This window comes from Oreochromis niloticus, linkage group LG17 (genome assembly GCF_001858045.2).
Source record: "Oreochromis niloticus isolate F11D_XX linkage group LG17, O_niloticus_UMD_NMBU, whole genome shotgun sequence".
Taxonomy (NCBI): Eukaryota; Metazoa; Chordata; class Actinopteri; order Cichliformes; family Cichlidae; genus Oreochromis; species Oreochromis niloticus.
Genome location: NC_031981.2, coordinates 6,429,159 through 6,453,436, shown reverse-complemented (window position 1 = coordinate 6,453,436; position 24,278 = coordinate 6,429,159). Strand labels below are relative to the sequence as shown.

At 41.8% G+C, this 24,278-nt stretch overlaps 2 protein-coding genes across 6 annotated transcripts in view; one reads left to right on the top strand and one right to left on the bottom strand.

The window, feature by feature from the left end:
- Positions 1-7,288, bottom strand: part of ppara (peroxisome proliferator activated receptor alpha) — a 54,304-nt gene extending 47,016 nt beyond the window's left edge. The window contains exons 1-2 of the mRNA XM_025899322.1: positions 6,791-7,288; positions 1,000-1,059 (exon numbers count right to left, since the gene is read on the bottom strand). The gene's annotated coding sequence lies outside the window, so the exon portion shown is untranslated. The remainder of the gene's footprint in view (positions 1-999; positions 1,060-6,790) is intronic.
- Positions 7,289-15,387: 8,099 nt separating this feature from the next.
- wnt7ba (wingless-type MMTV integration site family, member 7Ba) overlaps positions 15,388-24,278 on the top strand; it is a 19,035-nt gene continuing 10,144 nt past the window's right edge. For 3 of the 5 annotated variants that reach the window (XR_002056940.2, XR_002056939.2, XM_003450692.5), the window contains exons 1-2: positions 21,178-21,852; positions 22,971-23,197. Coding sequence is in view for 3 of the 5 variants with exons in the window: in XM_003450692.5 (XP_003450740.1) it covers positions 21,770-21,852; positions 22,971-23,197 (310 nt within the window). In the remaining 2 variants the exon portion in view is untranslated. Of the gene's footprint in view, positions 15,695-21,177; positions 21,853-22,970; positions 23,198-24,278 lie in introns of those variants that run through there. The other 2 variants (XM_019347195.2, XM_019347193.2) reach the window with 2 other exon arrangements.

The following is a 24,278-nucleotide window of genomic DNA, read 5'->3' as shown; positions in this document are numbered from 1 at the left end:
AGCACAAAACAAGATTAAGAGGAACATCACATTACCAGTGGTCCGAGTAAACTCAGTGAACTTTTGTGAGCTTGATATTGATCTCATGGCAATGAATCAGCCAACTCCACCCATGTGGTATTCTATGCAAGTCAAAACAAACATAATTCCAGTAATCCCTTGTGTTTTCGTCAAGAATGTTATTCATTCAGGTGCCTTCAAAGTTTACCCACATTCATTTGGCACAAAAGAAGTCTTGAATCTTCTCCCTCTAATTTCTATTTCAGCACTTTATGCCCAAGGATAACCTTAGCTGCCCTTATTAACTAAAAAGTCACTCCTTCCTTGCACAGATCATGGAAAACTCAGTTACAGCAACAAATGCATGACAATGTAATTTGTTCTGATTTACAAGGAATCCAATACTTCACAGAACAGAACCAAAATGATTGGTTATCACACAAAACCACCCCTATAGGCAGGACCATGTGGCTTAAAGTGGGAATCTCCGAGTACGGCAGTCCTGTTGGACAAACTGTGACTCATCACTCAAATCTGATTGTGCAGTTTGACTCTTAATCATCCCATTTTATGTCACTCTGCCACTTTGACTTTCACAAAAGATGAGGAAAGATGCCTCGAGTGTGCATACATTTTGAGTAAACTACTTGAAAACTCTTAATGACATTACGAAGTACAGATTTCACAGTGACAAAATTTCAGTTCCCATTTCACCCTTCAAACCTTAGTCCCTTTTATAAATAAAAAATTATAAAGAGATGATGGACAAAGACAGAAAAGTTATATAGGTTTAAATTGATGTTTTTGATTTGCATTTATTATAATACAAAAAATATATATGCTACCCTTTCAGCAGGCATAAGACTGTTGAATAAATTAGCATGGATCCTCTGTGCCCTTCAAACAATCCACATAAGTCACTGTAAGAGTTTTAACAAAGTAATTTCATGGAAATTTTAAGCAATACATTATCTTAATTTAGATTTCCTGTATGCTCACCTGCTTTACAATGTCTGAGGCCCTGTGGGTTCTCGTCCTCCTCGATATGCTGCCCTGCACCTTAAAAAAAAAAAAGAGAGAGAGAGAGAGACAGAAAAAAAGGGTCAGTTTACAAATTAGCATTGGGGATGATCGCCACTCTGTTGCTCCAACCTGCACTGTGAAAAAATGATCGAGATCTGTGATTGATTAGGATTTGTGGTGCACCGCTTTGTTGCGTGCTGTTCTCTCACAGTGTGCCAGGACAAGCTGGGAATGACACATCGTTACTGTAACATTTCTGCTGCTACATATCGTCGCTGTATGGCAGAGGACCAGAACAATAATATTTACCCTTTGTTTCAACCATAAGTTTTAGTTTTCATTAAATAATCGTGTTTAACTGCAAGTACAGATTGAGTTGTTCAAATCAGCATGAAAACTATAACTTTAACCCATTATGAGGCGTCATATTTGTCTATCAAGAGTTCAAAAGCAAACTAAAATAATTTGTAATATATATGTAATATATATTTTATATAAATATGTAATCTCTAAATAGTATCAAATATTAGCCACAATTTTAATGTAATTGTTATTGCACTTTAATGCAACTTTACAGAGCAAACTTATATATAATTTTATTTAAAAAGGTGCAATATGCAGAACACCTTGCTATAGGAGGACACTCTTTAGCATCTATCAGAGCTAAGCACATCAGAGCTAAGAGTCTCCTTTTCTTGCATCGCCAGACACTGCTGCAACTGATCTATCCCACAACCCCTCCCTCATTCAGTCTTTTCCCCTGACCTCAGCATCACCTGATGCCTGCTGTTGGGTTAGGGACACCGAACGCACCACAAACAAGGAGACATTCCTGTTATACTTCTTTAAAGTGCAATTCGAGCCTAGCGCTCACTGTCTGATTATGATGTTTACAGTGGGGCCCAAGCAGACCCTTGGATACTTGTGGAAATTAAGTCTGACAAGAAGCATTGTTACGTTTATTGTTTCTGCACTGTAAAGGATTTGCATGTACATTAACAATAAAACAGGGCTGCCACCAAGTTACTGTTAGTTTAACAGTTTTCCTACTGTTATCTACATTACAGCATGCTACTACAATGACACCGTGTCCTGAAGTGCTCCGCGTTCCTTTATTTCTTCCTTATACCACAGCACGTCAGCTATAAAAAGCTGCACAATGTAAGTCTTCCTCTCTCTCTCTGTACCACTGAGGGCATAGCCTGCTTGTTTGTAAAAGATTTACTGGAATTGTGACCAAGGTGGCATTTACATTTAGTATTAGCTCTCAATGGTGGCTCATGTGTTTCATCAAGCAGGAATGGGGATTAAAATGAAATATCAACCTCTGTCAGTTAACATAACGTGAAAGTTTAAAAAAAAAAGAGAAACAGTGTCTGTCCAGCTTTCAGTGCTAAGGCTAATCCTGCTAGCATTCTATAGACAGACAATAAATAATGCATTATCAAAAAAAGTTTTATTTTTTACATAAATAGACTTGACTGTAAATGATTAGCTCGTAGTGTACAAAATCAAGCATACCTCATATTGAAATTATATAATTTGCACTCAACATTTTGAGAAGACCAGTTACTATATAGACTATGTACTAACCAATAATAATACTAACAATAATAATAATAATAAATTGCTGACTCGACATATGTATTCAGGACTTCAGCGGGGGGGGGGTTTCTGTCCACGAAGTTACAGCCTCAGGGCTAATGCTGCAAAGTCCAATTAAGGGTTAAAGACACCCGGCCAAGGCTTGCTTAATGAGCAAGTCGACCCCTCTGCTGTAGTCAGACAAACAAGATATTAAAACACAAGGAAAAAATGGTTCCTTGACTACTCCTTGAGCAGACTAGTTCATTAATGAATAGCATGTTTCATAAGGACCAATACGGTCCTTACGAAACAGGTATTCTGGAATATTTCTGTCTCTCGGCAGCTGCTGGGTATGTGACGATGTTACTATATCAATCTGTAGATAGTTCAAAAGGTATTGAAAAAACACATGAAAGAGGCTGAGTAGGTGGTTTTAGTTAGAGTATCTGGCCTTATTTAATTCCTACCACCCCCACCCCTCCAGACCAAAATATGTACATGAAACCTTGAAGATGAGATTATCTACAATTAGGGTTTAGGTCATGCTGTTTCAACATTTCTAGCATTTGCCTTGGCCTGCATGTAGTTCTTGGAATAAGTGTCATCACACATGAAATATGTCTAAGAACAAATTTAAACTCGGTGACCTTCAAACCAAATGAATCAATTTCACGTTTATTCCCCAAAATTATTACGGTTTTGGGATGCCAGCGAGTTGATCTATAACGCCGGCTTCCAGTCATTCTTGTTCTGTGGTACAGTACCATTTATCACTCAGCAGATCACTCAGAAGATTCATTGGCTACTTTTATCTTTTGTTCTTTACTTTTTAGCTTTCAGCAATACAAAGGGCAAATGCTTCGTAGTGTCTGGACACTGGCCTTGATAAACCCGGTTTGTGTGTGTATGGTAAATACTTAAAAAATACTTTAAATACTTTCCAAGTATTTAATGGACCGCCCCTTTTTGCTGCAGTTAGTTTATAACTGAACCGGAAGAATATGCACTCCTACCCACAAAGCAACCCCCTCACCCTCACCCAGTCTTCTCACAGGACTTGTGAACTCTCCATAAACCCCTGAGTCCCTCCAGAACACTGCTGTTCATCTGGAATCAGAAAAACTCCACACCAAAAAAAAAAAAACTTAAATAGACACTAAGGTACAGAGAGTGAAAAGAGAGAGGGACAGAAAGAGAGGCAGGCCAGATTGCAGAGGGCTGAATCAATGCAGCAGCCTGGTCTCTTTTTTTTTTTTCCTCTCCACTCTTTTTTCATTTTTTTCTCTCTCTCTCAAATGATTCACAGTGGAAAGAAAAGGCCTTTTCCCTGTCCTCAGTTGAACTCCACATCAGCTTCCTGTTAGAAAGGCAAGGAGGAAACACCCAGAGCAACACGCGCGTGCGCACATACACACACACACACAAACACACACAGAAGAAGGCCTTCACTAGTGGATTCTTCGCTGCCAGAGAAATTAGGTCAAGCACTTAAATGCCCTGTGCTGAGATGCACAGAGACTTAAAATGTGAAGTGTTTGGTGGGGACAGCAAAGGCACAGCAGAGCAACAAACACACATGCAAACAAACGCCTGTTGCACTCGGGATATATACACACACTAGTGACACACTTTACATCTCATGGTTTTCCACATTATTAATACCAGAGAAAACTTAAATAATCAGTGACAGACGCCCACCTACTGTTAACACACCATCCATCTGTGCAGATTAGAACATGACAAGGTGGCTTTGTCACACACGATAAAATAAATGACGAATTAAAAAGGGGGTAAGGAGAAAAAAAAACAAACACATTTTAAAGCCCTTCTCAGGCAAAAAGCTAAAGAGGTATGTGTGAGAGTTCTCAAAACGCCAGATGACCTGATTAGGGAGCGACAGGACTCTGCACGCCTATACGAAACAGCTAAAGATGGGGTGGGCGAGCACAAGACGCCACACTGCAGCATCGGCCGTGCACACCGAAAATCCCCCTCGCCAAACCCCGCCGCCCCCCGCCCTCTGACCTGAAATGGCCTTAAAGAAACAACACACCACATCGCCATCACGTCCAATCAACTATTCATAGAAAGGCTGGATTGCGCTCGGCCTGATCTTGCCGTTTAGGGTTTCAATCAATTGCGTGAGATATGAGAGTGTGGCAGGGAGTGTGGGAGGGAGGATGAAGCTGCTCTGAAAGCAAATGAGAGGAATTTTTTTTTTTTTTTTGGTGAATCCAAGCCTTCTTCTTTCCTACCATATTGCCCACTGCCAGTATGGCCCACAACGGAGCTCAGAGCTACGGGGTGGCGGGCTGAATCTGAAAATAATCACGCCAATTTTCACTCCACAGCCATGTGCTTTCTTCTGTCCCACTGCCTGACTGTAGAGAAATGAACCCCAGCCCATTGTCTAAAGGCCACCTGTGTTTCTGCTGCATTCTCTCAAAGGCACATTTTCCTGTTTATAACCATGATTGTGCCTTATAAACATGCACTGTCAGGGTATTAATAAATCTCATAAGACACAGAGGGGGAAAAAAAAGTGTGTTTGTGATCAAGCTGTTGCAGCCAAGAGGTCGTTCTGACCCCGCTCAAATTTTTGGCTCCTGACAGTTGTGTTCCTCTTTCATGGTGAGAATGTGGCAATAGCACAACACGCCGTGTTTTTGTCAGCTAACACAGATCTTTTCCTGGGGAACGCTGCTGCTTCGTTGCAAATTTGACCGACACTCCAGAATGAACAGAATCTTATCCGACCGGCCAACCAGGCTGCACACAAAGCCTTGAGAGCACACAGGCACACATATACTCACAAAGCAAAAAAGAAAAAAAATGTCGCTAGATGAGCAGAGGTGAACTGAAAAGGAGAGGCAATTCTCTAAGGTGACCTGATAAATACGGGGTGTGCGTGGGCCACTTTTTAATCTTTAACCTGCGATGCGTTTCGGTGCCGGTGAAGTGTGGCCTGAGTGATATATCTAAGATAAACTGACATAAGTAAATTTGAAAAAATCACAGTATGAAGCTCACAAAAAAAGGAGACTTGTGCTTTAAATCAATAGAGTCAAATTTAATACATTTACACGCAGTGCAAATTACAATGCAACCATGCTTTTCGACTTTATGTGCAGGCTGCATTTTTGCTTTAGTTGCTTTTAGAAGAGGACGATGAATTCCCCACTTTGATTATTATTTAGCAGGAATCTGTGTGATTATCTTCAGCCAAAAACAACCCAAGAATGAGGCTGTAAAAAGAACTTTGTATGCTGCTACCTGACCAGTGTAAAGCACCTGTTATTACTGCCCACATCCACGTGTAACATCAAACAAATCAACATCAAACGCATCACAAATCTAATATCTCACGGGGAATTTAAGCATGTGTCTTTTTAGAGAAGCTCAGTGTACACCTGAGAGACAGCCAGGAAGCACCAAACGGGCCTTTAGAGCATTAAAAATACATTCAGCTACTGCTGAGTTAGCTGCTCTCGGATTTCAATGAATTAATTTCATCAAAAAACTTCTCTTGAGGGGAAACCACAGTGACACATCAGGGGGAAACCGCACAGTTCTACCATATGTTCTCGGGTCTTACATACGCTGATCATCTCGGAGCGCACAGCTCCGGGAGACGCAGTTTTTACTAATTAAACGCACATTTTTTCCCTTTCCCCCATCAAATCTTTCAAACTGATCACTTGGAGAGGGGTGATGTTTTCCGCTGGATTGACGCGATCCGCCCGGCTGCATATCTGTGTTTGCATCGGGGACAACAAAGGGGGAAGATTATGCCTCTCAGCTAGGAGAAACTAGGGCACGGGAAGGCGACCTCTTTTCTCGTATTTCGACGGAGAATTTACAGCCTGGCGACCATTTCCATCACCGCGTACAGACTATAAGGTGTCTGCGATTTGTTCTCAATTTTAAAGACGTTTTTTTGAAGCTATTAAACAGTTTCGGGCACGCTGGAAACTTCCCCTAAGGACTGTTTCAGTCATAACAGTGTCAATATCCACTGACTCAGTCTGGGGAGGGTGCTGGTGGAGGGGAGACACACCGCCACAATTCACACACGCTGTATAGCTTTTGCTTTTAAAACAAAACCTCCGATGTAATTTTACGCAATTGGCGCAAATTTAAAGCTAAAAATAAACGTATAGAGCGGCATTTTAATACGCACCGATTGGTCTCAAGTTCAAGTTGGATGGTCTGCTCCGGCGTGTCCAAGTCGGCCGGCTTTATATTTCCTTTAGCCCGCGGTGACTCGTCTTCCTTTTTGTGTCTGGAGCCACGAAACAGCAGGAAATAAAAAAAGCAAGAAAGGGACGATATTTGCAGACTGAGATGTGGAGGAGTCATCCCGAGACTCGGTCTCCGAGACCCGCTTCTATGCCACGAAAGTGTTGCGTTTCCCCCCCTTTCTTTCCCCGCGTCTCTCTCGGCCGGCCATCCAGCTCGGTTCAGTGGGGACACACAGCAGACTGCATCGTGCGACTCGCGCCGCCGATGAACCAGATGCGTCAAGTTCAGCTGAGGTGAAACACGAGTTATACAACCACACCGCTGTGCGGTGCAGGCTGCTCTGCCGTGCTGCTTATTTAAAGACTCCAAAATACGAAGGGAAAGGGGGGGAAAAAACAAAAGACACCACTCTGAAATATCAGCAAAAACGAGCCTGCGTTCAGATGATTATTAAGGGCTGCCTCACTCCCTCCCCTCCTGCCCCCTCCGCGGACCTAAAAAGCACTATTTGCTCGCGTGAACTTTTGTCAGCCTCGTGAAAAAGACTATTTTAATTCCGCCGTCAACTTTTACTGGTGCTGAAAATAGCACAAATTACTGCCGCGAAATTATTTACAGCAGTAAAAGAATATTAAAGAATTAAAACCCGGACAAAAATGCTATAAAACAAACAGCAAGGTCACTGTAAAGTCACATATTTTGCATGGCACACAGGTTTTATGCTCCACCTTGAATTATTACACACATACCATGCCTTTTCCCCCCACTTGCATCACCCCTGCTTTTGTAATTAACAATTACTCTGGTAAGTAGCTTTGCTGTAAAGTATTATTCATAAAAGTGTGTGCTTTTAAAACAAACTGCAAGTGTGAAGCTAAAGAAAAATAGCCACAAAACAAGCAAAATGTGCTGCGTCACCATCCGCCTGGGCTAACGGCGCTCTATTAACAGCACATTAACTTAAATGTAATTCTCATGTTCGCTTAAACCTTTACCTCCACAGCTAGGCTACTTCATTTTCTTCATCTGCTAGCTTTTAAAACACACTCCCCGAAAGCGGGACTTCACACACCTGTTCCCTCCCTGCAGTTAATGAGCTTCATTCAGTTTCGTCCTCTCTGCAAGTTAATGAAGACCTTATTCACTCGACGCCACAGGTGACTCGCAGACAAGCCCGGACTTGTTGAGGTAGCCAGTTTGCCTCACAGACACTTTATTGATTAATCAGCTGTGGTGATGAGTCAAACCAGAGCTGCTGGAGCACATGGCCGACATTTTGAAAAGTTGCTAAAAATAAATAAATAAATAAAAATAACCCCAAGTGTCACAAGCGAGGGGACATCAATTTAATAGCTAATTTGATTTTTCATGCTGGCTGATACTAGTTTAATGTAAGGAAATGAAATGTAATAGAGTCCATGTAGTAGGGGAAAAAATGTTTTCCGAGGGAGTTTGTAGGGGAATTTTATGATTGGATTAAAAATAAATAGTCTAAATCTTTTTTTTTAATCTAAAAATATTTATAATAACATATAGAAAGGTCATTAAATGTTATACTCCTTATGCTGACACAGAGCTCTGCACAGTCATTCTTTAATAATGTAAACACACACAAAAGTGTCTTCCTTGTAAGATTTAACCTTTTCCTCAGGTATGCTACTGAGAAATGAGATTCTCTGAAGGCAAGGATAAAAAATTAACTTTTAATATTCCCCTGGAATGTGTAAGAACACACTCCCCCTCCTTGAACTGCTCAATGTAAATTAATAAAGGGGGACCAAAAAGTCAATTATTAAGGGAGCTAATTAATTAAAATCCTCCCTTAAAAATCTTCGTAATAATATTAATAGGAAGAAAAACATTTACATTAAAAACAGCAGGTGGAAATATGTCAATGTGATTATTTTGTGGGAAAAAACTTAACACTAGTAACAGAAGTTGAACAGAAGCATGTTTGTCCCTCAGTTCGTGATCAAACCACTGCTTGTGTGTTAGTTGTTTTTTCTAAGCTCTGTGCACATTAGCACTGCAGCATCACACTGTGAACTTGCAGAGTATGCAATGAGTGCAAGTAAACCTGTATTTACAAGTGTACAGAACATCTATATTCACGAGCATGGAGGCATACTATAGGATTAGGAGTGTGTGTGTGTGAGAGAGAGATGTTACAGCTCAGCTGCCTATGGCCTGAGTATGTAGGCTATAGCTTACTGGGATTAGAAGGTGACATGAGTTCATATTATTAAGACAAACACATACCTATTTAAAGCTGCAATAGTTCATAAATAAAGGCTGTGTGTAAACTTTTATTAACTCAAGCCAATATAAAAATATAGGGTAATATTTATACTTACAGTTGTGATGTTTGTAACTAATATATATATATATTATAGAGATGATATTATTTTATTAACACACATAGGCGATAGTAATTGCTAAATATATTATTTTATGTAAGCAAAGAAACATCAAATTCTTATGTAGGGCTCAGACTCATATTTGTTCTCATACACACACATCCAACCCTGTTATTTAAATTTCTTAGATGTTAATAAACATATTCCTTGTAATATAATATATTAGTAATTTTGGTCAGCACAGAAGTGTAAAGTTACTGTGTAATGTAAGTATGCTGTATTTTATTATTTCACCATGTCCTTTCTTTGTAGAAAAGCATTTTTCATAAGGCACTTTTGAACTTTTTTTTTCTTTGCACCTTTAGAAATGTTTTCACAGTTCCTTAAATTTTGTAAATGAATATGCTGAAAATATAAAATACCTTCAACAGGAAATATATTTAATTATTAATTATCTTTTGTGTCTCTTTTTTCCCTCAGAAGTGGACCTAAAACTTATAAAATCCCCACGTTTCCTTTGCCTGGGAAGAAAAAAAAAAGCTCCAATAATAATAAAGTGAGACACGGCTTCAGGTAAAACAAATATTAGGAGATGTTAATGTCACTGTTGGATTTGCTGCAGATGTCGTATTTGGCACTTATCATCCAAAACTTTACACCCAAATGGACTTTTGCACTCAGTACTCATCAATGTTTCATTTGACTGAATTTGAACACTCACTCGCATCAATTAGGTGAAAAGTATTGACGAGAAAAAAGCACCGAGTCCCGCCATTAACCTTCTTTTACGAGACTTTTTCATAAAATCGAACCGGCAACGTGTCCGAGGAGGACGGGTGAGGAGACGAGATGTGGAAAACAGTGTTGAATCTAGTGGAGCTGGCCAGGGTGCTCTATTTGGCACTTCTAATTTGCAATCAGACCCTCTCTTTGAGCCCTTTCCCTAACCACGTCTCCAGACAGTGTGGATAGCAGCTGAGACAAAGCTAGCATTCTCCACCGCCCAAGGCCCCTCTTAGTTTTATTTCAGGCCACTGCTCTCAGACACAGACCATTCTGCATGGAGTACCCAAAGACAGCAGCCACAGAGAGGGAAGAGGAGGAAGGAGCAAGTTCGGAGGAGGTGTGGAAAAAAAGTGGGAGGAGGCTTTGTCAAGGACCAAACTGCTGTCTGTCTCTGTCTCTCCCTCCCTCCCCCACCTACCCTCCTCTCACTGCTCCTTCCTCTCCTTGGATGGTACCCCTGGCCTGGCCCCCACCCCCCCACTCCCAGCCTCAAACGTACTGCAGTGCAGTGCCACGCCCCACCTAGTACCATGAAAAACACTTGAGACATGATCGATCACACCACTCAAACCGGGGCACGCCAATCATGACCTCCTTCCCCTTCACCATCTTTAGTTTCTTTAGCTCATGGGAGCAAAAAAGCTCTTTTGAGATTAGCACGCTGAGTGTAGGAAGTTTGATAAACTCCTCAACGGCCCACTTCGGCACGCGCACCAAATGGATAATACACGGCACATCATCTCATGGTGCAGTTGTAAAAGTGAAAATCGAGTCACTCTGGTGGCAGACTTTAGTGCCACAGCAACCCAACTCTTTGACTACTTTAACTCTTTGAGTGCGACAGATTTTAATTTGGCAGGAAAGCTGGTGTCCGATCGGCACTTGGCACAAGTTCAAAGATTGGAGTCAGAATCAAGGGTCAAAAAGTCTCCGATGCCTTTGTGCTTGGTATTCACAAAGTATAAAGTTTTGTGTATGCAGTAAAGCTTGGATGAACATACTTGTTTTTACAGTAACGCCCTGTTTAAGGAGATAATGAACAGGAGTTAGGGATTTTCTGGGGCTTACTGGGATAACCGTGACGCTGATAATTCAGCGCAATATATATAAATATGTAATCTAACTCCTTTAGAAAAAAAAGCGTGAGCACGCATGCCTGCGCTGTTATCCACACGCCCAGGTTATCGCCTCGCTATCAGCAGTCCTGTGGTCGTACTGTTCGTTGTGGCTTAGTTGCCACAGGTAACAGGTCAATGATTACCAGGAGGGCCAAGGGTGTCCTCAAGCTCAGGTCATAGTCAGTTCCCCGAGAGAGAGCAGGACAGCAGTGGGCTGCAGCTGCCGTGTGTAACTCTAGGCCTGAGTGTATCTTATTGAAAAGCGGCACTGTGTTCACATTGTGCATGTGGCCTGTGTCAGGGGGCAGGGGCCACACTCCAGTAGCCGGCGCTACTTTACGAGGAGAGGACAGGATCTTTTTATTTGGCTTTCAAGCAGTCGCTTCTTAACCAGGAGGCACTAAAACTTTCACATGATGTCGCTTTAAATCCACAGCTGTACCTTCCCTCCTCATCAATAACGTCTCCAAAAACGGAGAAAAGAACTGCCTCAGTCCTCTTTTTCGGTTTGAGCTGATTCCCACAGGTTGTGTCACTTATTAGCTGCTTTTCCTGCACTGGACCGAGGAGCACAATCCCTCTCAGTCTCACTCGAACACATAACAATGCCAGGAATGGCTGCATTTGTGCAGTACGACCATTAGGCTACATCCAACTGCCTAATTCATTCAATTTCTCCCTCTGCCGTGCCAGCACAATTGGCCTGAAAGGGCACAGGTGGGGGGCAGAGGAGGCTGGTAGGCTTGCTGCTAAAGTCGCTCGCACAGTCCTAACTGTTCTAGGGGGCTTGGATGGGTTAAAGCACGGGAGCTGGTTGGGAAAATCGTGTCCTTGAGGCGATCCCAGCAGGGCTCGGCGGTCACCCTGACCCCTCTCTCTCTCTGAGCTTGACCCTGACTATATCTTTAGCAGTGAACGGTACAAATTACTGGATCGCATGGCTCTGCTTTCTCCCCTCTTGAATCCCTTTCTCTTTCTCACTTTTCTTTTTCTCTGGATGACCACAAACAGCCATTGTCGCTGCAGACCACGAGAACAATTGGGTTCTTATGCTGTGGCTGGTCAGGGGATGGGAGGGTAAACTTCGGCAATGACTGCACTAAGTAAATTATAGCTCCAATGGCCTGTGTGGTTTGGAGAGGCTGCGCTTTGTGAGAGGTCCTGCAAGTAAAACCACCGGTTCAGCACATTCGCTGCACTCTGCAGCGCAAACCTGACGATAGCATGGCAAACATTTTTGAATTTTTTTTGTTTCATTTGTTTTTCTCGCTCTACCGGAGCGGTTGGTAGTCGTGTAAGCACTTTGAGCTAACAGCGAGAGCCGTTAAGAAGCAGTTTGAGTTTTTGTTTGGAGTCTCTCTGTAAACTACATCTTGTGAAATGAATAATTGCGTGACTGCGGGGCAATGCAAGATTGCCACAGTCCGGCTCCTTCTCACTCCCCCCCACCCCCCTCACCCTTCCCTTTCTCTCAGATCGAGGCTCCGCCTGTCGACTGTCCTCCCGCGCCTCTGTCGCTCCACCCTCCCGCCCTATCCCCTTTCTACATGACATCATCCGCACATCTGTCGTCCCAACAGGGTGCTAGTGACACAGACAGGCCACAAAATTAGTAGAGTTCCTCCCTCTGCCTTTGTCACCATCTCTTTCTTCCCCTCTGGTTTTCTGTTTCTTGCTGTTGCTTTTTGCTTTCTCTCTGCGCTCCTCGGTATTCCTTTCTTTCCTCTCTTTATACTTTCTAACCCCCACAACCATCACCGTGCCCCCACCCCTCTCTGCATTATGTCCTGTAAATAATATAGCTGCATGTTGCATTACATTCTGCCTGTTTCCTACAATATGGCACGTACATTTGAGCAGGCAGGAAACAGCCATTAAACTAAATGATCCATGAGCTTGACCCCAGCCTTGACCCATGTGATTGTGAGCAAACTCAATCAGCAAGGTCAGCACTAACACGATGTGACTCTTACAAAAGACGTTTTTTTTCTTGACTTTCTCTGATTTGAGCTAATAGGGCCTGCTAAAACCGGTTAAGAGGTTGCGGTTGTATCAATTTGTGTGTTGTTTTTTTTGTGTGTGTTTGTGTGTGCGCCTGAGAGAGAGTGCAAGAGGAAGAGAAAGAGAGTGGGAGCGATTTCTAGTGTGTTTCAACAGTCAGACCCAACCCATTAAGGGCCAAGTATTTTCAAGGGAATAGAAACTTACAGAAGTATAACACATGTTTGATTCCCAGAGCCCCAGTGCAATAATTCTTCACACATGAATTACTCACAGATCAAATCAAGTTGTACTGGATCACACAGCTGCGCTGGAATTACAGGTCTGCTGATGCGAGTGAGCGTTCACATCACCGTTCATGCTGTTAATACCATCATTAACCAAGTTTCCTTTAAAAAAAAATTACACTTCTCATATATTTCCTCCTATATAGAAGGCGTATACATGGTAACACTTTATGTAAAGGTCATCAGTACAGGTGTTCATCATTAACTACCTGATTATTAACATCAATATTAGTTGGCTCTTCATAAAGAACTCTGAATTATGGATTTTTACATTTTTTTGGGCCAGAGCTTTTACATAGACTATATATAAAAGATGGACCTACCCACTATGACATCACCCAGTGGTTACTGAGGTCCTGTTGTGAAGCCTCAAGCTGAAAGTTTGCTCTGCCATCACATCTTCTTTCAAAATACCATTTTAGTGTTTTGAAACAACACATGACGAGTGAAGGGAGAATCTGGCTGAGAAACACACAGTAGACACAGTAGACACAGTAGACCCGCCCTAATGCACGCCCTGCTTTATCCTCCTTTGGACTACAATGAGACCATAATTTACAATTTTTTAAAAAGAAACTGGGTGTATTTAGTAAGGTTTAAAAGTAATGATTAAAACCACAAACTTATCAGGAAAGTGATTTGTAGAGGTTGTAGAACAAGGAAGCCGAGGGCTGACATTTAGAAAGAATGCACATGTAAAGCACCTCTGCAGACCTGGAAGCTGTTCATCTATGAACTGCCGTCTACGGACGTTGACAGTTTTCTTTTAAGCTATTTTAGTGCTCTGCTTCTTTAAGAAATCAGCTTGGTCACTAATTACATTTCAAAGTCATATTTTTGAATAGAGCCGCATGGTGATGCCTTCTTTTTTTATTTTTAGCTAGAGTGTGACAAGTGAAAGTAGTGCCATAAAGACCTGGGATTGTATGGCCGAACTCTTAGTTTCCATGTCCAACAACAGCTAACAATCAATCCCACAGCCCACACTAGACAAGCTATTGGCATTTTGCTAGCTCTGCTCTGTCAAGGTTACACACACTCTGATCGTTAACTGAAAAAATCTAATCAGCCAGTCACTTGGCAGCAACTCGTTGCATTTAGGTATATAGACGTGGTCAAGATGGAATGCTGAAAAACTGAGCATCAGAATGGGAAAGAAAAGTATTTTAAGTGGCTTTGGATGTAGCATGGTTGTTGGTGTGGTGGCAGACGGGCTGGTGTTGATGGGTTACTGTCCCACACAACCATCTCCGGGGTTTAGGGAGAGTGGTCCGAAAAAAGAGATAATATCGTCTGGGAGAAAATAGCTGGTTGACGGAAGAAGTTAGAGGAGAATGACCAGACTGCTTCAAGCTGATAAGAAGGTAACAGTCACTCAGATAACCACCTGTTACAACCAAGGTGTGCAGAAGAGCATTTCTGAGCACACAACATATCAAACCTTAAAGCAGATGGGCTACAGCAGCAGAGGACCACTCCTGTCAGCTAACAACATAAAACTGAGGCCACAGTTTGCCTGAGCTCACCGATAATGGACAAATGTTGCATGGTGTGTCTCGATTTTTGCTGCAGGAGTCAGATGGTAGTGTCAGAATTTGACATTAACAACATGAAAGCTCGGATCCATCCTGCCTTATAGCAGCATTTCAAGCTCATGCTGATGATGTTTTAAGGGTGTGGGGAATAATTTAGTAGTAGTACTGAAATGAACAATAACTACTGAATGAACATGTTCTGAATTAAAAACACTTAATCTGGACTCATTTGGATAATGTTAACACATGCAGTTTTTTGTTTTGTTACACAAAATACCCCACCCACCAAGGAAAAATTTCGACACTTGTAGCACACCCACCCTTTTAAGTGGAAAATGAACAAAGCATATTAGAATATTCCAGCTATACAACAACTTTCTAATCCACTATAAAAAAGCAGTAATTAGCCGGTTATTGAGGAAAACTCTTACTTGATGCCCTGCTAGCAGCATATTGATCATGCAGAATTAATCTTAAAAAGTGCTCTATAATCACACAAAAAAATCATGAAAATATTAAGCTATTAATATGCCTCGTCCCAGGCGACTCGTGACTGGTGAATCTTGTCGAAATACAGACAGCGAGGAAAATTAAATGACATGCTATTATTTGAAAGTCACTAGGTGGATGTGAGACTGTAGTTTTGGGTTCCTCGTTTGAGTCTGATCGCCATCAAAAGACAGCCACACAGAAGGCAGCAGATGGGATTTGAACCTCGGATTACACAGAGAGGGAAGACAAACCCCGATGACCGCCACGTATGACCTCCGCCTTTTTTTCTTTTATTTTTTTGTCCTTGCTTATTTTTCTGTGGATGTTCATGGATTTGAAAAAATCATACTAATAAGCATAATTGTTTAGGAGATACAAAGTTGCAAAATGCCACTGTATGGAACTGCAGGGCAGCTGGAGTCTGCATTCAGAGAGCACTTTGTGTGAATTCAGTTTGTTTGTGTAGCTGCTGTAGACACCAGCAGATCCGATAGAAACCAAATCCCACTGTCAGTTACTAATAACAGGCTCGTGTTTCTATCTGAGAGGAACAAGTAAACCAAAGTTTTGGTGAAGGTGGCTCCACACACACACACACACTGCTCTTTTAATTTGCGATATATTTTACTAAATTCCAGGTCTTTGCTCCTTTAGCTGATGGTTAAATAGAGTGCACAAATATTTAAATTTTGTCAAAAAGTGTTTGCATTTGTGTGCTTGGCAGGGGGGGAAAAGAACTTTGCAAGAAGTGGAATATATGTTCACTAAAGGCGCACAAACAAACACGACCGTTAAATTTTGAAATTCTGATGGCAGGAACCAAGATGGTGGAACGACTGAGGGGTGGTGGGGATGATGGGGGTGGATGTACGCCGTTGAAACAAGGGAGTAAAGAGCCCCCTTGAGGATGTCAGACACACACAACATTACTAGTGCCACTGAACCACACCAGGCTCGCTGAATAATCACCGGACACGTGAAACAATATCGGCAGAATCAGAAAGAGGAATTTTCTCAGCTGCGCGTTGCTTAATGTTCATTAGAATCTAAACAGTGGGGGGACCGACAGTACTGCAGCGAAATAAGGAAACAGTGGTTAAAGTAAAGTTTGTTCTATATCAAAAAGTAGGGGATCTGCTTTTTTAATGGCGTGAAAGACCAGAGTGCTGGTGGAAAGAGGACAAGTTTGACCCAAGCCAGAGAGGTTTGACCTGAAGTGAGAGCTTCTCTGGTCCTTTGTCTCCCTCTGCAGCTCCAGCTGAGTAAGGACAGATGGAAGAAGCCATTTGAAAATGGAAAAAGGGGAAAAGTCTTGGGGGGGGTGGACAAAACAAGTAGAAGTACAATAAATACCATCCATCCATCCATCCATGAATAAATACTTTGGGATAAAAACGCTGCATGATTGCTACAGCATAAAAGTACATAAAGCTTCCACTTCAATCATTAGCGAGCAGATTGTTGCAAAAATCTTGGTGGAATAAGCCGGTTTGACAGCAGCGTTGCAGCGATTCCAAGCAATTACTAATTTTGAAATAAAAATAAGAAGATTTTAAAAATGAACCTGTTAGTCTCTTGTTTCTTGGAATTATAAACTCATACGGATAAAATTCTCCCCTTTTTAGCTGCTCATGGTGGTGAATTTGAAACCCTTCCCGCCATCTATCCTTTCCCTCCACATCTGCAACATGTTTACAGCTTGAAATGTGTATTTGCGCACCCAAAAAACCCATAAATCTTCTTCACATAAAAGAGATCATTTCTGAAGGCGTTTATGTCCCTCATGGCACCGTTAAAAAATACAGCCCTGCCATAATCTGCTCTGGAAAAAGGTTCAAGATGCTTCGAAGGCAACGACTGCGTGAAAAAGTAGAAATGTCGCCCGTCAACGTGGAAACAATTTCCCCTCCTGTCAGCTGTCGGGTTTTGGGGGATACTCGGGACGGTGTAAATTAGATTTGATTACAAAGTAGTTTCTTGTAGCTGTGTCATAAAAACTCTCTTGCTTCTTCACCCCCAGGCCTGGCTGTGCCTTTTTTATCTCTGAAAACCCTTCACAGTGCAGGGGGTCATATTCATTTCACCAACCGCAACTCAGATCTTTTGTGCATTCCAGCATGTGTCTTACCCCATTACACATATAAGCACCATGTGTTTGTCTTGCAGTATTAGGGTCTAAACAATGCCTCTGATATTGCGGTTAAGCTTTAAAGTCACTCGAGTCGCACGTAGCAGTGAGTTAAAATGGCCCATATGTACTTGTCTGAGCAAAACAAATTGAACCCATCAGTTTGTCTTAGCAGATCAGAGACACATGCCATATGCTGAACCAAGCCCTTTGATGCCTGTCTTTTCCTATAAGCTCAAATGTCACATTTAACATATAAGGCTGGCATAAGTCTATATTTTTTCCTACTATTAACAAATCCCCAAACCAGCAGTGTGTCTGTGGCACTCAGCTCCACCATGTATAGTTTCATTCTGCACCTGCTGACTCATTTCAGCATCAAAATTGTGTACAGGAATGACGATCTAATCAATCTAACTGCACGTAAATGCTTTTATCGGTTTTCTTGAGAACCATTCATCTGATCTACTTCAAATTTTGTCGGTGTACTGGTGTTCTCATCTTTGGGGCTTTTCCCATTTATCCAGGCAATCAGTGTTCAAAGTAAATGGTAAAGGGTTTGGCTCCAGTGTAGCGCTTTCCTACCCAAAGGGGTTATTACGAACTGTCTCATTCACCCATTTACACACACATTCACAAAATCACTTTCTAATGTGTCCAACGCCTTGCTATCTAACATTCATTCACACTCCGGTGGAGCAACCTACCTTCCCACCCCCCGCACTGTCACGATGTTGGCATCATCAAAAAATGTACAATGTCAGAGTAATAATACTAATCATGGGATTGATTTGTGGCCTCATGATGATGTGTCACACAGTCTAAAAATGTCCCGTAGCTGTATTTTTATAGTTCCTGGAAAGCTACGAAGCTTAAATATAAACTTGGATTCATGGTAGGTACAAGAATGAACACATAGTTTAGGTACACCTTGATTTTTCTAAGAAGAAAGAAGTGTTAGTAGGGTTAGGCCTCCAGGCAGACCTCCACTGGGGATCTGCTCCTCCTCACTATTATCCAGTGGGAGTGGGTCCCTGGCTTCAGCACAGCAGTACATTTATTAAAAGAAAGTCATGGAGGATTTTATGTATACAACACAAAGCAAAGATGTTTTTTTAATAGAAGCTGAGATATTTTATGCTTCTCTTATTGTCACTTTGAACAGTCATTGTCACAAAAAATCCCCAAAATACCACTTTAAAAAATAATAGCAATCAATGCCCAATATCCAGCGCCACAGTACAATAGATGCACAATTTATCAACTAATACACTGTCTATATGAACGACAACACCAACAAACAGCTTATTGGATGTAAAATAACACACAGGGTTCATTATAGTGGGCAGAAGATCTTTCAGACAGCAATAGCTCCCTTCAGAAACAGAAAAGATGGTGGACACATACTTTGGATGATTGCTAAGCCATCCAAAATGTCTAGAAATAAATCAATACACCACTTTCCTCCCTGCTGGGCTAAACCATCACACTATCACTTTCTGTGACTTATAAAAAAGATGAGGAAAAACTTGCAACCTAACTATCTTCATGAAGTAGAAAATGTAGACATCTTTACCCACCTATAGTTTACATTTCATTAGAAAAAGTACCTTCTTCTATAGAGTTTACTTTTAAGTTAGAGTGAGAAATGTAGCACACAAGGAGCAGAATGAAATGCTCTGAAAGGCAAAGTTAAGGCAGGGAAACATTTCATCCTCTGAAGGAATGGATGTCACATGTCTGGTGGAGGTGATATATAAATAGAGAGCTTTCGGTGATGTTTTAATGCTGGGGATGAAGCTCAGAAAGACATTAAGGATAAGACTGGCTACACTGAGTCAACTCAGACTGCTATGGTGACTGTGAAGCAGTTTCACATGAATTTGGTGCTCTGAGTGTGATCCTATGTGAATTGATGAGAAGATGAATTGTCAAATGTTTAATATTATATTTTACAATATTGTTTCATTGACATCTAGGATTGGGGGTTTAAGGAAAAGAAAGGCCCAAAATCCCTCAGAGCCCTGCAGACACTATGAATAATGTGGACTTTTCGGGCCTGCTTCCAGTTCGAGCCCTCCGCTGTTCCCTCCCCGCCTGACTTCCAGACCCGCTGCTCATCGTAAATAACGCGAACAATTCCACAAAATCAGTTCCTGTCAAATTCTTGACACAGTCGCACCAAATTATGTCTGATTTCGAGTCGCTGACATCACAAACTCGAGCTTCAGCAGTGGATGAGGAATTCCTGCGTGGCCCCGTGCTTCCCGTGTCTCCCCGTTCACCTCGCCTTCTGCTCAGAAATATGAAAAGAAACAGATATCGCCGCGCGAGCGCCAGGACACTGAGTGCATGCTGTGTAAGTGCTATCTTGGCTTTGGAAATTGTGGTTTTAGGGGGATTATTTAGACAGAAAGAGAGAGGGCAAGGGAGCATGAGACAGGGAAAAAGTGTTGAACACATACACAAAAAGGTCCAGTTTACAGGAAAGGCTGCATGTAGCTACATTATATCTGCCTGCAGCTAAAGTTACACACACACACACAGTCTGAGTGGGCACAACCATCAGGCCCATCTGACACGAGCCAAGGAATGAAAGGTATTTTATTTGAATCACTGCTATCTTTCGCCGGTTGCCACAGGGAATTTAAATTAAGCGGTTCATTTCCACAAAAATACCCTCAATTATTCCACTTAGTTTTGTTCACATGATTGATACCCCGTTCGGTAACAAATTTCTATCAATATTATCTCCTTGTGGTCATTTCATCAGTTCAAGTAAATCTTTGAAAGGCTCCATTTCGGCCTGCAAAATGTCAGCAAGCCAGGAAAATATGGACTTTATCCTCTTTCCTCCTCTTCGTCCACTCTGTGAGACAGACCTATAAAGCCTAACCCGAGTGCTGGTGAAGATCTTTCAAAGGTAGACGTAGCTCCTTTTGTTTTCACAGCACTTTGAAGTACAAGTGTTTGCCCTTGTTTGCAGTCCTGCCTGCGTTCACCACAAAGAAAATTGTCCCGATTAATCAGTATCTTTATGTTCTGCTTGCCCACACTGAAAACTAATCTATAAACCTCTTTTGTTAAACAGTTACAGCAGTTCTCTGTAACTCTGCAGATGCTACACCAACTCCTGTGCATTCTGGCACCGGTTATGTAGCTGAGTGACATTGTTCCTTCATGTCACCACATGAGGGCGTGTTGTCGGAGGGTACAGCCACAACACATAAGCTGGAAGCTTGAAGACACTGCAAATCTGAAGCATTTCAGCAAACAGCAGCCAGCTGAGAGAAACTGGAACTCCAAGAGTTAAGCAGTGGTCTTTGGGAGTGCAAGTAATGGTTATTAAAGCCATTTGTTTGGTGATACCCACAGACAGTCGCTAAAAAGCCATTCCAAAAAATAAATAAATAAAAAAATAAGAATAAATATATATATATCTATATACACTGCCAAAAACCCAGAAGATTATTATTTTTAAAACACTGAAACCAATTTTGGGTAATTCAAATATGCAGTTATTCACTGGCATTGTTGTTTTTCAGAGTTAAGAATATTACTGGTTGAGTTTTGGATGTGCTGGACTTAATTGTAACCCTGCAGTGGTCACGGGTCCGAGCACAAGGGGGGGGGCAAAAGGAATAACGAGAAACACATTTAACGATCGACGGCCACAAAAAAAAACCAAACAAACCTTAAAAAAATATATTTAAAAAAAACGCGAGAAAGAGCGGGGTGGGAGAGGAGTGGACGTGGGCAGGAGGTGTGTAGGGGGTGGGACACAGAAGGATGCAGGGTGTGCAGCCTCATCCCGGGGCTGGTGCACCGGGGAAAAAAGGCCACCGTCTCTCTCCCCTCCAAATACTATAACAGTCTCACTTTTGGAGACGCATCCGGACATCCGGAACCCCATCTGCCTCCCCTCCCCCTCCCACCCTCTCTCCTCTCTCTCGCCTTTAACACCTAGCCCGCTTTCAGTCCAGGTGGCAGAGCGCACATCGGCCGAGGGATGCAGACTCTCATCTCCAACAACACACGGATAGCGGAGCTGGGAACAGCCGCCGACAGCCACGGTTTCGTTAGCTAAAGAAGGAGAACCGCTCTGCATTTGCGTGGACTCTAAAAAAAAAAGGATACATTTGTTCTCAATTCTTCTTCTACTTTTTTTTCTTAAAGCCAAGCGAGCAAATCAAGCTGTGTTCAATGCGCAACCATGCTCATCATCTCATCTCGCAGTGCGCTGCTGTCCGTCTACTACCCACAGATCTTCCTCATCCTCACCAGCGGTAGCTACCTGTAGGTTTCTTCTGAATAAACACGTGTAATTTCTCCAGCAGGTAGTAGTGCCTTGTGCGCAAATTAGCCAATTACGCACAAGGAAATTGGACTAACAGAGAGCGAAGTTGTTTTGTTTTTAGTGCAGGTGTTTATTACAGCTGTTTTTTTTTAATTATTATGATTATTATTTTTAACTCAGCATTTGACTTTGCAAAATGAAGAACATCGACTCGTGCTTGCATCTCGTTCTGGTGTGGCAAAGATTTATTTTAGAAAGTGGGGAAAATGAAACTTGGACTATCCAGTCACTCAATATACTGGAAACATGGGGAGGAAATGCGTGATTTGTGTCGTTCAATTAATTTCATTTTATCCCATCATAGACTGCCATGGAACAAGAGCTGTGGATTTTTCCTTCAACATATGGCCACGTGTGTCATTTTCCGTCTCATATTGAGTCATAAAGATTGAATGAATTCGCATGAGTGTATGCATGTAGCCAATATTTAATCGGCAAGATTTGTGCACGTCCTAGTGTGTGCGCAGCTGATGAGATAACCTGCCCTCGTGGATTTACACATTACACCAGAACCACTTTGTCATAGAAGCACCTCGTCAGACAAGGGCCATAATTGGAAAGCAGCATATGGAAAAGCCTCATTTTTGGATTACTCCACGCTTTGCCCACAGGCCCAGGCCTATGTAATGAGCTCTTTTCTTACAGCATTAAAAGACCCAGACCCTCACAGAGAGAATGATTGCTGCACCATACATGCCTCTCATTCATATTAAGGGCAGGTTCTGAAGCCTTAAAGTAGCTGTGCTGGTTCATGTTTTATATAATAGAGAGAAAGAGAGGTGGACAGAAATGTACTGAGTTTGAAAACCAGTTTTCTAATTAAATACTGCACTTTCTTATGTCTATATGAGAGTCCATTAAATCAAACATGATAAGACTTATGTTTTTGTTTAGTTATCTTGACAAATGTACCCATTTCACCTCTTGACAATAACATCTTGATACCCAAGCAAGGTTTAAGTTGGGGGCAGAATTCAAATCTTTCTGATTTCACTCAGATTTCAGTTCCATAATTTCTGTTGTTCTCTCTCATTAAGCCCCATTACTCTCTGCCTAGGGCGTTGTCTTCTGTGGTAGCTCTGGGTGCCAACATCATCTGCAACAAGATACCTGGACTGGCCCCACGTCAGAGAGCCCTTTGTCAGAGTCGCCCCGATGCCATCATCATCATTGGTGAAGGTGCCCAGCTGGGCATCAACGAATGCCAGTACCAGTTCCGCTACGGCCGGTGGAACTGCTCAGCCCTGGGAGAGAGGACCGTGTTTGGACAAGAGCTGAGAGTAGGTCAGTCTGGTTGAAAGTCAGCTTCTACAAGAAGTATTAACAGTTTTTCTCTGTACAGACACATAGACTATATGTGAAAGATGGAGGCAACCACTGCATGGTTACCTAAAGATTGTAGACACGTTTTTGTTTTGCTTGCACCATGTTGGGTTTTTTGAGCCGGAGGGGACTACATAAAGACAAGCAAGTCAAGAAATAAGTTATCAGCTAATGCTAGCACACTTGGTTAGCAAGCTACAGCCACAAAATATACTGCTATACGTACCTGCTAAATCTGTGCTAACTAACTAGAATTTAAATTTCTAACACTGAAGCAAAAAAATATTTCATGAGATAGACATCACAGCTGGCCAAAATAGTTTGTCAGTTAATCCAAGATAATCAGAATCCTTTAATAATGCCTAAGGAAATTATGTATACACCATTAGTGCAAACACACCAAGAATCTCAGCTCAGTAACTTAGCAGAGGTGTGTCAATGCTCATTTCAATCAAAGAGGCCATGTCCCAAATTTTAAGTCTTAAAAAAATCCAAACAGGTGAGTTAGGAAAAATTCAGCCCTCCTACAGTTGTTATGAAGAGGAAATTTAGCTTTAGAGGCTTAATCCGTGTTTCATACCATGCTCTAAACATTGTTAATTTCATCTTTGATGCTGGTTATTTCAAAACTGAGTCAGCATGGACTGATGTATGCATTCTAGATATCTTGGCACTCGAATGTCAAAACTTGGGAGTGACATCACTCCAGAGTTAGCGCATTCCAGAAAAAGACAGGAAAAACAGCATTTGTTTTGGTTCTTAGCAAGGTAGAGCCATGCAGGTATTACTAGCAATACTGGATAATACATATTTTTTTTACACTTTTTTTTGTTACAAAACACATTCATGGATAGAGCCTGAGTGCTCTGAAAATGCTTATTTACTGAGTCAAAAATACAGAACAGTTGTAGTACAGATGAGAAGTTTACCGTTTTTCTACTGTTTATGTTTATTGCTATGTTGGTCTGCTCCAACTTTTCTGAATGGGAAATCCAAGTTGAGGGGGTTTTCCACAAAAAATTTCCAAATCATAATTTCCGAC